At 38.3% G+C, this 15,771-nt stretch overlaps 3 protein-coding genes across 5 annotated transcripts; 2 read left to right on the top strand and 1 right to left on the bottom strand.

The window, feature by feature from the left end:
* Positions 1–2,806: 2,806 nt before the first annotated feature.
* LOC117619849 lies at positions 2,807–4,750 on the top strand. The gene is made up of 3 exons (XM_034349893.1): positions 2,807–3,129; positions 3,325–4,350; positions 4,449–4,750. Exons 1-3 carry the CDS (start codon positions 2,864–2,866, stop codon positions 4,483–4,485), a joined length of 1,329 nt encoding a protein of 442 aa, XP_034205784.1. The 5' UTR covers positions 2,807–2,863; the 3' UTR covers positions 4,486–4,750.
* Positions 4,751–5,777: 1,027 nt separating this feature from the next.
* LOC117619394 (cucumber peeling cupredoxin-like) lies at positions 5,778–6,769 on the bottom strand. The gene is made up of 2 exons (XM_034349339.1): positions 6,547–6,769; positions 5,778–6,467 (listed from the first exon to the last, which is right to left on the bottom strand). The coding sequence occupies exons 1-2, from the start codon at positions 6,746–6,748 to the stop codon at positions 6,040–6,042; spliced, it is 630 nt and encodes a 209-aa protein (XP_034205230.1). The 5' UTR covers positions 6,749–6,769; the 3' UTR covers positions 5,778–6,039.
* LOC117619395 (mavicyanin-like) lies at positions 6,302–9,395 on the top strand. Of its 3 annotated transcripts, none has more exons than XM_034349341.1 (3): positions 6,302–6,411; positions 7,621–8,642; positions 8,905–9,395. In XM_034349341.1, the coding sequence occupies exons 2-3, from the start codon at positions 8,483–8,485 to the stop codon at positions 9,108–9,110; spliced, it is 366 nt and encodes a 121-aa protein (XP_034205232.1). In that variant the 5' UTR covers positions 6,302–6,411; positions 7,621–8,482; the 3' UTR covers positions 9,111–9,395. The 3 variants fall into 3 exon arrangements, with proteins under 3 accessions (XP_034205232.1, XP_034205231.1, XP_034205233.1); XM_034349340.1 differs by lacking the exon at positions 6,302–6,411 and adding an exon at positions 6,726–6,816; XM_034349342.1 differs by lacking the exon at positions 6,302–6,411 and having other exon boundaries at positions 7,622–7,692; positions 8,412–8,642.
* Positions 9,396–15,771: the final 6,376 nt, after the last annotated feature.

Raw genomic sequence — 15,771 nt, 5'->3', positions numbered from 1 at the left:
TACATCTAATAGTGCATTTTTTTAATCAACGATTTTTTCATGCAAGTTCTTTGAAAATTGAACAGATATAAGAAGAATTAGCTTAGAGAGGATAATTCCGCCGACACGGTCTCCTGATGACGATCGCCAATGGCTTACTTTAGATGTTCTTCCAACAGAATTTACTCGGGCCATTATCAGTCCACAATTGGCTTAACATGACTGTTTAAACAGTCCCCAATTTTCGTTCTTTTTAGTTTAAGCACGTATTTGGGTTTTATAATAAAATCTGGGCTATTCTTTATAATAAGCAAGCAAACAAAACGATTATTTAGCCAATCGGGGTTTACCGCCACTATGTATATCCCTTCTATTGAAGGATACTTCAAATAATTTATTTGAGGACACCATTTAAGTTCCCTTACGAAATTTTTTGTAGAGATGATCGTTGAATGAATATCTAGAAAATAGATGATTTGAATTAGTGAAATACAGTTATTATCACATCTGAATGTCTGCACGTTATTACCGTGCATATGTAATTGTAAAAAGGAGGAAAGCAAGGAGGGTTAATAGAAAATACATAACACAGTAACAATATCCGGAGGTCAACATAGTAGAAAATTTGTACGTATATGAATGATTGTTGTAATAGTCTGAGACCAAAAGAAAAGAAAAAAAAACAACCACCACCACAAAGCATTAAAATATCTTGTACAAATTGAAGCTAGTTGTAATATTCTAAGAAAGTACTTAAAACCTATGATCTCGAACAACATGCCTCATTCACCTCCAATCTTAAATCAGATGAACCAGTTCAAAAAACCCATCCCAGCGTGTCCTCAAAATATTGTCCACGTCCTCGATCGTTCTGTTACCATGTTTTCTATAATGTTCATAGGTGTTTCGCATAAACCTTAAAAGCTCCGACGGCCAATTATTATATGATTTACTCAGTCTAGACTCATATATATCAGACAAAAACTTCTCCCACTTTTCTCTGTCTGTGTCCCAACCAAAGAACGCTTGAAACATACGCCCCGTGTTCATCTTCCCGTCGATATGAAATATATTGTCATGATAAACACTTGTAACAGTTTTTACCCTTTCATGAGGAGTCAATAAAAAGGGGTGCTTCTTCAATTTCTCAACATATTTTTTATAGCTGAAAAGACCCCCCAAAAAAAAAAAAACCAAAAAAAAACACTCATAAACACACAAATAAGAGCAAATATTTCACCAAAAAAATAACGTTAAAAAGAACTCACACCTGAACTTTGAAGCTGCGTCAAAACAATCAAGAAATCTATCACGCTCACGCCATTCAGTACTAGGTGCCAGCAGATTCTTCAGAATGTCCCTGAACTCTTGGAAATCTTTGATTTTACGTGAATGTCGATCACGTACTCCAAGGCCCTCCAAGCAACCATTGATGTTAAATAGTTTCAGTTGGTCTCCAACAACAACATAATTATCATATTCGTTCAACGAACCATGGAAGAGTCCAGAATCATGAATGTGAGCAATTGCCTCTATTAATTCCCTGTCATATCATGAAATACATTAGTTAACTAAATCATAAGATAATATCACTAGAACAAAAATACTATTACGTACGCTCACCGTATTGTACTCTGCCAGAAATCAGATAGGCAATTATTTGCAGATTGGAGGTTGAACTTTTCAGGATCACTAATGTCGTTCTCTTGTAATTCGACCAGCCATTCATCGAGTGTGTTATCAAACTTGTCAGAACACAAGCCCCACCATCCCTTGACCATATTCTTTTCAGCCTCACTGGCACTGCATACATCACCCAATGATTTCTTCTGTTTGCAAAACGTATACATCCATGGGCGGAGAATCCTTTTATTACATACTTTAACGTTCAACCTAAAAATTTCTCCGACACTCAATTTAGTTCTAAAAGCATCCATATTCATAAATGTCACGGGCATTCCACCTTGATTATTTTCCTCTAAGAACAGCTCTCCATCATAATGTTGTTTCTTGCTAGCATAATCAACACGAAAATTGTAAAAGCTAATACGAGAACCCATTACAATGTATTTTAAATTATTGTCGCTCCATTGTTTTTTAATGTAATCGATGTAATCGTAGTTAATTAAATCACGATCAACCTCCATTTCCTGAAAATTTAAGATTCAAAATTTTTAGATTATTTGATTTCAATGCTCATAACAGGTGCAATAACAAGAACGTACGATATATGGAGAAAGCATAATAGGTAAAGCTTATAAATGAGAAAACATAATAGGTAACCTTTGATTGTTGTTGACGATGAAGCAAAAACGTATGATATAAGGAGTAGTCCTCCAACGGCACCTTTGATTAACCAGAGTGAGAAGCGAAAAAGAAAAAAAGATACCGAGTGAAAGAGAAATCCAAGAGGAGGGAGGGAGAGAAGACGGTACATTATATATGGCTTTGAACTAAACCACTTACTTAAATTGGCCCTAAAACCCAATCTCATAAAAAAGAGTAACAAACCGAAAAATCATAAAAGGGGGTAACAAACAAAAAGCTTCATATTTTTTCTGATTAAGTCTCCCGTTTCTTCCTTCCAAAAAAATAAACAGAAAGGTTTCCCGTTTGTTCCTTCCAAAAAATAAAAAATAAAATAGAAAATTACGTACTAATAAATGTCCTATTTCAGTTCAGGAAAGATTAATTTCCTTGCCTCTTCCGGAGAATTTCTAGTAGGTTTAGGATTAGTTTCCTGTTTTAGGGCAAGATTAATTAGGTGATTATATAAATACATACTTTGCATTCGGCATCCCCAAAACCCATTCTGCCGCTGCATTCCCAAACCCTAAATTCCCTTTTGCCTCAATTTAAGCATTCCAATAGCAAAGCACATATCATGGGGGATGTATCTCAATTTTCCGTGGCCGCCTTTGATGAGCGTACCTCGGGTCAAATGGCTTGTTCATGCCAAGATGAGCTACGGTACAAGATATCGCAAATCGAGAAAACTATGGGCCAACTGTTGGATTGGTCGAAATCAATAACGCAGGAGTTTGGCTTACCATACCCCGGTCCAGCCATAACTACAACCACTCCGCTTCCACCTTCCGCAGTGTTTGAGGACTGCAATTCTGACCATGAGGCTGATGATTTTTACCCAAGGTCAGTTCCGAATTCTCATTGTTGTTTTTCTTTTCTTTTTTGTTTAGTTTCTCTCCCTGCATGCATTTTGAATAATTTCCTTGAAATATATAATAACCAGTTTCTATTCGACTAGATATATTCTCTCTAGGCAGGGTAGATCTTTGAAACATGATTAACTTGCTTGACTTGTTCTATACATCTATTTTCTCTCAGCTTGCCCGAGGATTGGGAGCAAACATCAATAACGGTAAATCAAGAGGAAGCTAGATCTGTATGTTTATTCGTGTCTTCTAGAGAATGCACTAATACAGTCTACGAAGTGAAATTCACACACAGAGGAGAAGTCACTCATGAACCCCCAGTAGTTAAACAAGTTGCCAAGTTCCACGAGGGTTTTTGCCTTAACGCTGCACGGATTTTCAACCATTCCAAATTATACTGCATTGGACAAGATGGTGGATTTATTGTTGACACGAGGAGTTGGTCAAAATGTTCATCTATTCCTCCTATCCCATCCTCTAACTTACTAGAAAATATTGTGTGTGCGTATGGCAAGGTTTATTATTTTGCATGTTCATCACACTTCTCACCAGTTACGGGATACTCCTTTGGGAGATATAATTTTGATCATAAGGTTTGGGAACAAATGACTTCTTTTCCATTTTATGATGATTATGACCTCACTATGCTAATGACTGGTTATGCTGTTTGTTATGGAGTTATTTTGTTTTCATTGTCTGGCTTGAGGGACGAGAGTTTTAGTGTCGTTGCTTTTCACATAGGTAGAAGGGATTGGAATCGAGTGAAAATTGACACTTCTGCTCATTGTGCTCCTCTTTTCGAAGGGAGGGCCATGGTTGTAAACGAGACTATATATGCCTTATATGGGGATGCAAAGATTAAAGCATTCTCCTTTATAGGGGAACAATGTGATGTTAATGGTATTTCATATTCCCTAAGGCAACTATTTGTAGTGCAAGGCCTTGATATTGCGCGTCCGTTGCTGCCATGGTTTAACGAAATGACACACTATTTGGTTCATTTGGGAAACCATGACTTTTTCTATGTCCAGACTGGCTGGTGCGATTCACATCCCAAGGTTCAATATCTTAGTATCACCACGTTTGAAATTGTTCTTGGAAAAGGAGGAAAACATATGATCAAGACCATAGATTCATTTGTTCATTCTGTGGATATCAAGGGCTCTGAATGGTTCAATCTTGTTTTTTGCTTCACACCGTAAGTTTCCTTCATGTTTTTTGTGTTTTTATCAATAACATTTAATTTGCACCTAGTGCATTTTGTATATAACAATGTTTCTCATTCTTATGACTCAGTGAGTGCGAGGATTATGAACCCATTGAACTATTATGAATCAACCAAAACAAGAAGAAATAAATGTCATGAAGTTCGAAATAGAAGCCATGCATGCAGTTTGAAGAAGCCAATGATCTGCGAATCGGATATCAGAAATTGTGAAATATGAAAAAAGCCTTGGATAGCCACCACCTAGAATAATAAATTTCCTATTTCCTATAACTTAGTTTGAGACATTTGAATTTGTCTTTGTTGACTTCCGCTTATTTTAATTTTTGCTAAAGCTGTGACCTGGTTCTATTTTTGCTTCTCCTCTGCTCACTCCTATGGACCAATACTGGATCCTCTATATGTTACCTGATGTTTGGATTATTCAGTTTCTTACAAGACCTGCTGGTCATTTTGATTGAACTGGTTTGTTTGCTGGACACTTCAATGGTTTTGGGAATCTGTTTCGGACTAAGATGGGAACTAATATAGAAGCCATCACGTTTCAAATTGCTGCACTGCATAAATTATTAGCTTGCTTTGACAACGGCACAAATAAAATACAAGTATAATAGCACAATCTCGTCTCTATCCTATTCAAATATGACACAATTATAGTGTGGCTTTCTTGAAAACAGTACAAATATGACTTATTTGTGCTTAATGATAAAATTTATTTGTAGAAGTGGTTGTGTTCGCATATGACAGATTGTATTTTCTTGATGCTGCAACAGTCTTCGTACCAGTGAAGGATAAATTAGTGGGAGAGTTGAAGGAGGCACTTCATAGTCAATTTTAGAGTTGTTTCTAGTTGTTTGGTCTAATATGGTATAAATAAGAGTCTCCTCAAATTTTCAAGTAAGGAAGTACTTCTTAGTTCGGAACTTATAATCTTTAGTGCACTGATTGAATAACTCTTTAGTCCTTTTCTAAGCCGTACAGTGCACCATATCCAATACCCTATTGGTAGATTGTTGAAGACATTGCGCCGCAGGACGTGGTACCAAATGACATTCAAGTTTTCTGAGCCAAAACAAAACAAAACAAAAAAACCGTTCAAGTTTGATGTCACTTCTTTTTTAAAATTTCTCAATTTTCATTTGTATGAAGATTTCTCAACAATTGATCAATGTATGGAATTCACTTCATTCTCATAAAGAATATTTGTTTCAGGTCGTAGAAAAGAACATTGACTTGCTTTCAAAACCCCATAGCACGAGTGTGTATGTGTAAAAAAAACCTCATCTCTTCCTAACTTCGACAATAACAAAAATCAAGAATATTTGTTTATTTTCTAATAATAAACTAAAATTAAATCCGTCACCAAATAAATTGAATTGATTCACTTGTGATATTGGTTCGAGACTTAAACCAAACAAATTTAAACTATGATGTTACATTGATTACCAAACCGAACCTTGCTCATCCCCAGTACTGTATGAGGAAAAGCGCACAATCATAATCAAAATCTTTCATGTCGTAATTTCCAAATCCTAAACCTTATTTTGAGAGTGCTACAATAAACCTCAAGGATGTTCTTGTAAATTATCTTCAAATACCCTCGCCTAATAATCGAAATAACAAAACTACCATACAACAAGAAGCAAAATACAAATCTTATCCTCACAGCCTAAGAAGCAGCAGCAAAGCAAGAAGCCCAAATAACCCCTCGCGCATGTTAGCACCGCTTCTCATTCCTCCATTCCCCGGCGTCTGATCTCCGGCGACGGTCATAGGCGGCGACTGAGTCGAAGCACTCGGAGGCTCACTGTACGGCGGAGGCGGAGGTTGGTTGAGGATCGGCGGCAACCCGAGCCCCTTGTTGACTTGGATCGCGAAGGCCATGCCCTGCTGGCACTGCTCGCCATCGCCGGCTCCGGAGAAGTAGTAGGCGGGACCCTCGAGGGTCAACGGTACCGCGATGGTCTGGGCCTCCCCGAACGCATTGCTGCCGCCGCCGTACTCGAACGAGTCGTCGTCCGCCGTGCAGCCACGGTATGCCGTTTCGTTGTAGGTTTCAATCACCGTCTGGTTTGTGCTTGTGTTGAAGACTACAATAAAAAATTAAAATTAATTAAATTAAAAATGTGATGATATTACATTGAGGTTTGAGATTGTTAATTAGCTCACTGAGGTAATCGCCGAGATTGAAGGTCTGGGAGGCGGCCCAAGAGGAGTAATTGGCGAAGGAAGAGTTGGTGGTGGCGTTGAAGAACCAGCCGGTGGGCCCACCGACGGTGTGGTTTGTGTATTGGGTAGCCGGAGGTGCAGCTGCTGCGGCGGCTGTGGCGGTGATGGCGATGAGAATAACAATGACCGTCGGATTCGCCATGGCAGGCTCTGGTCAGGCCTCTCCGATCTGCTTTTGAAGGCTTTTAAGCAGCTGGGCTAGCTGATGAGGTGGCTGTTTGTAATTTGCTGTGATTTTGTTGGCGTTTTTTAAAATTGAAAGGGTTTTGAAAATTTAAGTGTTTAGAGAGTGGACTCGATTTTATGATTATTAAAAAGAATTCGGTGTGTACTCGTTGTTTGGGTTCACATGCGGCGGTGGAGTGTGGAAAGAGGGTCGAGTCTTCCCGGTTGTGGGCCATGTGAAGTGTGGGGTCCACAGGTGCCGACTCATTTTTCTTCTATTGATTTTGCAGCGAAAATACGAGGTCGTTTTAGCAATTTTGTGTTTTTGTTTTAGTAGTGTTAATTGTTGTAGGATTATATGTTGTGTTATGCAATATAAGTATGTGTTGATGCATTTTACATGTAATAAATTATGATTTCCCACCATTTTATTGAGGAAAAACTATTAAATAGAAAAAAGTATGGCAGACCCGGTATATCCGATGCGTTACACACGCCCGATCCGGCTCATTGTCATCCCCTTTTGAACCTTCTTAGGATGCAATGATAATTTCCACAGAATGCCCATTCCATCATTTGGTTTACAGACTGAAAATGATTGCATGACATTGTGAACTCTGCTTAACATCATTGATTTTTCACATGAGGTGCTCAGTTTGGTTTTTTATGAGTGTTAATAGGCCACACAACAATCATGAATGCTGCTAGTTTTTTTAGTATTATAATTTTGATTATCCTGATAATCTAGATGCATCCAAGACAAGAATTATTTAAGTCACAAATCTTGTCTCATGATTGGCTGAATTTTAACAATATTGTATTCTTTGCATACCTCATGTTTGCCACCAGAACCCAGGAGCCAAGTCTGAAGTTCAAAATATCCTCTTGCAGCATCAAGCATCTCTGCTGTTTGTATTACAGGTGTGACCTTAGAATTAACTATTCTTATCGTTGAAATTGCAATTTCTTAGTATAGAATAATACTCCTTAACAGGACGGAATGGATATATAAATACTGATAAAGTCATGACTTCCAAGTAGGATGCTCTCTAGCTGTTGTCGGAAAGTTTATTTGAACAAAATGGATTTCTGGGGCCGAACCTTTGATCGGGTTCCCGATTTCCTGGGACGGCTTGTGATTAGTCCAAGATTGAGCATCTGAATTCCGCAAGCTAAAATGACAAAAGAAATGGTTCTCATAATGATTTTTGCAAGCATGTGTTGAAGTATGGGTTCGTTTGGGATTGATTCTGGATAGGCCAAAAAACATTTCTATGGAGAATCACTTCTCCAAATAATTACTTCAAGTGGTTTTAAGTGATTTTATGGAGAAGCACATAAGAGGTGTTTATGCTCAGAATCACTTAAAATCACTTAAAGTGATTATATGGAGAAGCACATGGGAGCTTATTCTCCCCAGAAGTGATTCTGGCCTATCAAGAATCACTCCCAAATGAGCCCTAAATCAGCATGAGTTTGTATTTTACAGTTAGAGAAACATGTAATGTTGTAGCCAAAATTGATAAACATGATGACAAAGAACCTCCCAACTGTATATTCTCATGTTCTCACCACAACGGTATGACCAAAGCACTATTTAACCTATCTATATGTTTATACACATATCTGTTTATGCCAAGCATGCAAGCCAGCCCTATAGAAGTGATTTCTACCTTCAAAGGTATGGAAAAGATCATATCAGCTTAACAACATGGCACGAGCCACTGATCTTCTTGCGATTGCGCTTATCGTTTTTCCTAGCATGGTTTTGGCAACAGAGTATGTTGTTGGAGATGATGAAGGCTGGAATTCTGGAGTCGATTACTATGCTTGGCTTGATGGCAAAACTTTCTATGTTGGAGATGTGTTAGGTAATTAACTGATTACTTAGCGTGCAGATGCAACAACTTGCTGCCTTCTCCTTGCGGCATTCAACTAGAAAAATAATCATCATAAAATTCCTTGGTTGCTGTACGAACTTCTTTGCTGCATTGATTGATCATCGTTTTTCTTTTCTTGAAACTTAAATTTTTTCCTTGGTTTGGTTCTGTTCTTACTAAGTAAGCATTTTGCTCCTCTTTGTTTGTGATAGTATAACTATAATAATTGACATCTTGGTTTTTGGTTTCCCAGTTTTCAATTACAATGCAGGTGACCACAATGTGATTGTAGTTGATGCTGACGGGTATGATAAATGCAGTGCATCTCCAAACTGGGGTTCTTATGACAGCGGCAACGACGTGATAACGTTGAGCTCTCCCGGGGACAACTATTACATATGTCAATGGCACTGCGATTACACTGACCAGAAGCTTAAGGTCACTGTCTTACAAAACTAGATGTCCCTCATCCTCATGTATGCCTGCCTATGTCCACCCAAATTAGCGCCACCCTGAGAAAAGCTTGGTTGAGAATCTTGAGATTTTAGGTGATTTGGAAAGTCCAAATGGAAGGCAGAGGTTTAGATTTGGTTGCTATATGAGTGTTGTGTGATTATATAAGTTCTAATTTGGACTGACCACCTTCTTGGCTGAGGTCACTTATAGACTTAATAGTGTGTGTTTTTTTCGGTTGCTCTTTTCTTGTCAATGAAGTAAAGATAGCATGATTCTCTTCTCTCTTTACTCATGTCGCATGTATTTTCTTTTAATCCAAAGTGATATTACCAAAGGGGAATCAGACACGCGACCTCGTTTTTAATCCAAAGTGATATTACCGAAGGAGAATCGGACACGCGATCTCAAAAATGATAAATGCATCTTAATCACTTGAGCAACAAGTGATTTATCATGTTGCATATAGTGCTTTATAGTCTAGAATGTGGCTTGACAACTCACATTCTGTTCCACATCGCACCCATAAATTGGTCAAGTTATAACAAGTAACGGTTGTAATTTGCATCTGACTAAAATGGCTCTCTTGGGCCAAACGAAGCTTTAATCAGGTTCCAAATTAAATTCCTTTGAGTTTTTATTTTATTTTATTTTATTTTTTTATAATTACATATATAGCATTATTTAACATGACAAGAACCTCCAACTGTATATTTTCATCACAACGGTGTGGCAAAAGCACCATTTAACCTATATGTATATGCTTGTTGTGCTAAGCACACTTAGCATCCTATTATGATTAGGATTATGAGGCCGACAATGCATAATACAAGTGATTAGGGGTGGGCATCTCATCCGAATAATCCGCGTACCGACTGTACTTTACCGACGATTTGGTTTGGTTTGGTTAAATAATTATTTTTTAATTTTAATTATTCCGATCCGATTCGTACCGAGATGTTTGGTTTGGTTAACGGAAACAATATTCCTAACCCGACAGAAACCCGTACTGATCCTGACAGGACCCGACCCAATTTTTCACTTTGGAATTCGAGCCAAGTCCTGTGCGTGTCCGACACCTGGCGAATGTCGGGCACAAAGGACCTTTTTACCCTTCTTGTTTCAATTCTTTTTAAATTTTTCCTTAGACTTCTGCCGAAAATTCGGCAGAGTCTCCCCTGTATTTTGACCAAACCCAAATTTTTCCACAAAACTCTACCTTACTTGGTGGCGCGGAAGCTATGGATGGCCCGGTGGTGGATCCTGCGCACTTCTACGGCCTGGGGGCGAAAAACAAGTTTAAAATTGTGAGTGGACAAAAATAATGTTCTTGAAAACAATTTTATAAACATAATAACCCCCATTTAAAATTAAGTAAGGATCTAAATCGAGGGTTTGTCTATATTTCAATACAAGGTATTCAAATAAGCATGTAAAGACCTACTGGTGAATGTGCTCGTATAACTGAACAAATATGTAAAGATATAAATGTGCGAATATCAAGAAACTGATATAAAATAACTGAAAGTCATAATTGAATAAAAGAAAACGCAAAATCCTTTGAAAATACCACCTATTTGTACCCCTGTCATATCCGTCAATTCCCCTGGCAGGTCTCGGGCGCCATGTAGTCCACCCGAGCCGCAAACTGGCGAAATCAGGGGACTATGATCAGCCTGATCTGCCGGCAGATTCCTCGAGGACACCAAGTCAGCTCGAGTCGCTCTGGCAGGATGCGGGGACCGTAGTCAGCCTGATCCGCAATCCTGGCAGGTCTCGGGGACACAGAGTCAGCCGAGCCGCAATCCTGGCAGGTCTCGGGAGACCAAGTCTGCCGAGCCGCAAATCCTGGCACTCACGGTCCGAGCGTCCCCGTAACTCGTGAGGCAAAGTCAAGTGCACTGACGTAAACTGAAATCGGACTGGATGTCCGTAAACATCGGTCCAACTCTGGGTAATCACCAAATAAAGGGTGGGTACATGGTGGTTCTAAAATAAACTATTTTTTTAGAAAAATCTAATAACTCACTGCCTTTTTGTGAAACTGAAATTTAACTGCTATCTCCTCTGATAGAGTTCTCAAACTCTGCTTTTTATATTACTGAGCTTCAGTAACTAAACAACACGTAAATCAAAGTATTGTACAGCACAAATCACGTTCGAAATGAATAGTTCATAAACCTTCTTCAAGATCAAATAATGACATTAACCCATATAAACTGATTTGTAAAAGCTTATTTGTATAAAATCATTATAAAAATCACTTAAATAATCTCACTTATATAACTCATGCATATAAAATCGTTTAAGATATAACTCATGCATATAAAATTGTTTAAGATATAACTCATGCATATAAAATCGTTTAAGATATAACTCATGCATATAAAATCGTTTATGAAAGAAAGTCCACTCACTGATGGTCCGAGCTAATTGGACCCTTCGAAGGTCCCTCCTGCGGGTCGGCTGAACCTCTAGTGCCTGATTATCCATGAATAATAAATCAACAAACTGCTGAATAAAAAGAATTAAATTAAACACCCTGCCCCCAGCTCCTAGAAATACGTGCACTCATCTTAAAGTTACTCTTATGCCCACATTAGCTTTTCAGACATTTAAATCAGTTTTGGAAGATCCGACGCTCAGCTAAGCAATAAACTGCCAGATGGGCCGACCCGGGACCAGTGGGGTCCACGATCTCCGATGAACAATCTGGGCTTCTCTGAAGGTTCCTCACAGAGGAGGAGCTATGTTCCGCGAATTGGGTCCGAAACGGACAGTCGGATTAGCCAAAATCGCTTTATCGCTTAAAATCCAAACCCTAGCCCCAGGGTTCGCGATTTCGGAGTATCCGGGACTCCGATTCGCAATCCTTCGAATCCTACACGATCCTGAAATCATGTAGACCGACATATCCAAAATTCAGCATGATCCGACAATTTGACGACACTGCACCCAAGGATCGCGCCATATGGAAAATCCGTTCGGGGCTCAAACGAACTCCGAATCGAGATCCGCGAAATCCTACGCGCTCGTGACGACACGAGGATCATAAAACTGCACAGAATTACTTCACCACCCTCGCCCACGCTCCCCAGCATGCGCGGACAGATTCGGGTGTCTAAAGCGATACCGGGTGGCCGAAAAATCTCGAAACCAAGACTCCAAACTCCTATCCTAGGTAAAACACCCCATTTGGAGTCACTTCTGTTCTTGGACATACCCCAAAAAGTGACCAGAAACAGTAGATCACGGCGGCCGAAGTTTCGGCCAAACTTCAAGTCGAAAATTGTCGCTTTAGAGCTAAAATCGATCGAAACCCATAATCCATCAGCTAGAACACGAAAAATAGCTGAGAAACCATACCTTACTCGATCGATTTAGCGGAGAATTGAAGGAGAAAATCGAGCTCAAAGTTCAAACTGGAAATCCGGCGAAAATGGAGTTTTCCGGCGAGCTCCGGCCACGGAAACTCCGGCGAAGGGTCAAGAAACGTCGGCGGTCGAGTGGTGGTTCGTTTGGTACTAACGGCGGAGATCGGTTCCAAGTGTGGCGGCCGTGGCGTCAAGGAGAAGGAGGAAAGGTCGGGCGGCTGGAGCAAAAATCGAGAGGAGAGAGAAATGAAGAGAGAGAGAAGGAAAAAGGGTTAAAAATCTGACTTTTTGGCCAAATTATCATTTTGCCCTTCGCGGTATTTAGACCATATCTTCTTCGTTACAGCTCCGATTCGGGTCTACTCCGTATCTACGAACTCGTTTCGCCGTACTCTACGCAATGGCGTAAGCGGAATTGCCAAATTCTTTCTCGATCCAAAAGTCAGTTTTCCCCCTATTAAATAATGCGAGGGCAAAATAGTCTTTTTGCTAGAAGATATTATCCTTACTTTTTAGATATTTTATTTCTTTTTAGATATTTTGTTTTGGGTTATTACAGATCCGATATTTATACTTATTCTATTATTTAAATACAAAACAAGAAACTAAAGATAAATACAATCAGCATTTTGTATCACCCATTTATCACTGTTGTATAACTTCGTTATCACCATTGTATCACTACTTTATCATCCGGGTATTGTAGCACTTTTTGGTCATAGAGGAAATTGAATTTCCTATGTTTTCCAGTTTCGACATTTGTCCCTTTTTTATTTGTAACTTTCGAACCATTGATCCAAATTTTATGTTCTTTATATGGTTGGATTCAACATGAAAAACTAAAGAACCCTGCATGGACCAAATGTCAAAATCATTTATATAAATGTTGAGAATTCAGTGAAAATAACACTCAAATGTTCAAACAACAAACACAAGTGGCTCCCAGTACATCTTGAATATATATTGAATGATATAGTGCCTAAGTTATTTGATTTCATACTTGGATGAATTAGACTACTGAATTTTTGTATTTTACGAGGATAATTTGGTGTATTTGTTCAAGAACTTATGTTATGTGAAAGTTTTATAAATTGTATTTTTGTTCGTATATTTTTATTATGGTACTACCGGCGTACCAAACCAATCCGAACCGAATATTAGGTTAACCGATCCGAAGTCTATCGAAGTCTTTTGTTTAGTTAACGGAAGAGAAAATAGTCTACCGAAGTCTTTGGTTTGGTTAACGGAAGAGCCTTCTACCGTTCCAAACCAATCCGTGCCCAGGCCTACAAGTGATCAATTCAAATGGAAAATCCAGAATTAATTTGCTTGACATGGCACGAACCATCGCTTTTCTTCTGATTGCGTTTACCATTTTCCCTGTCACCGCGTTGGCAAAAGAATACATTGTTGGAGATGTAGATGGCTGGAATCAATGACGGAACTACACTTAGGTTGGAGTGGGCTTCAGCCCAATCCTGATTTAGTAAATAAGCTTAAAAGTGCAGGCTAACTTAGGAATTTTAGAAACCAGCCTACCTTTCTATTCATAAGTCAGCTTATCACTCTATATAAAAAGAAGGCTACCCACTTAGCCATCTTTAACCCCACACACAAAGAGTGGATAAGGAATCCACTACTGGTGTGTTTACTAATCAAAAATTGGAATTCTCATCAGGAATTGAATTCCACCTATGGAGAATTCCTGCGTTTACTTCACATCAAGGAATTAAAAAGTAAGTATGGCCCACACAAAATTAGAAATTGAATTCCTGATTTTGGAGGAATTCAATTCTTGGGTAGGATGTGGTATTCTAATTCCTGGAGAACTAACTCAATAGAAATTCATCTTTTTTACCAATTATATCCTCACACAATTTTAAAATTTGTCATCTACTTTAACCCAACAACGAGGACATTTTAGTAATTAGAACCACTCCTACCCCAATTCCATATGATTTAGTAAACAATTTCAATAGGAATCCGGAATCTAACTCCCCTCAATTCATATGGTTTAGTAAACAACTTCAATAAGAATCCGAAATCTAATTCTCCTCAATCCAATTCCTCCTCAATTCAATTCATCCTAAATTAATTACGGATTAGTAAACATACCAAACAAACCAATGAAAATAATAGAACAAAAGCCTCCAACCATCTGACCCCCAAAAAAAAAAAAAAAAGGCCTCCAACTAGGAAGCAAGCCAAGCCAAACAAAAAAAAAATGCCTAAAAGCCTAAAAGCACGAGAGAACCAAAGAAGAAGTGACTCTTTTCCTCTCCAAATTGTATCAGCATATCTTTAGTGGGTTCTTCAATCTTAGTAAGTTTCTCTCTTTATTTTTATATAATTTTCAATTTTAATTGTTATTGTTAAGTTTTTATGATTTATAGTTTGTTTGTTAAATTTTGAGTTGCGCTACGCGCGTGATAGGAAATTGTTTTTGAAAAATTGTAAGTCACACCATGCGTGATGGGAAAAAAGTCTCCCGCACTTGCGGCATGGATGCCAGTTGATTTAAGAAAAAAATAAAAAATTAGTCCACCCCTAGTGAAATTCCAAGATCTGTCCTTGGTTGGAATTCTGAAGTTGATTACTATGTTTGGCTTGATGGCAAGACTTTCTACGTTGGAGATGTATTAGGTTATTATTACTACTTAGGAGAAAACTGCCTTTTCTTTGCTACATTCATCATGTTGCTCTTCAAGTTCTCATAGATTTGGTCATTTGTAATTTATTTTGATCAAATTTATCGAACATACAACTAAACACACATTATCTTCTTGCATTTTTTTTGACCCAACAACCAAACATCCCATTTAAATATATAAAACAATAACAAGTGTAAGAATATCATTGGTTGTAAGGCATTAATTCATTAATTTGCCTTTTTTATTGACGTTTGTTTGTGGGATTAACAACATAATTCACTTCTTGGTTTTATTATGTTTCCCATATTTTTTTTTGGGTGAAGAAACGGGGCTAATGTCCAACAAAGAAATTAAATGATGGCTCGAGGCCTACAGACTCTAAGTAAATCTTCACTAAGAAAGGACCTAATACTGTCAGGAGGGTCCTAGAAAGTTGACAGACCCAACTCAAGACATGAACCCAATTTAGCTAGTTTATCCGATATCATGTTGCACTCACGATATACATGATGAATAGAACAAACCCAATTTTTGTTTATATAATTCTGACATCCCCACAACATAGTAGCAAGAAGATAAAAATACAAGGGTGCCCACGACAGTGGAAATGACAAAATAACCTTGAAGACTCATGGGAACAAA

This window comes from Prunus dulcis, chromosome 2 (assembly GCF_902201215.1).
Source record: "Prunus dulcis chromosome 2, ALMONDv2, whole genome shotgun sequence".
Taxonomy (NCBI): domain Eukaryota; kingdom Viridiplantae; phylum Streptophyta; class Magnoliopsida; order Rosales; family Rosaceae; genus Prunus; species Prunus dulcis.
Note: the sequence above shows the minus strand (reverse complement) of the source record. Positions and strands in the feature narration are given on the sequence as shown.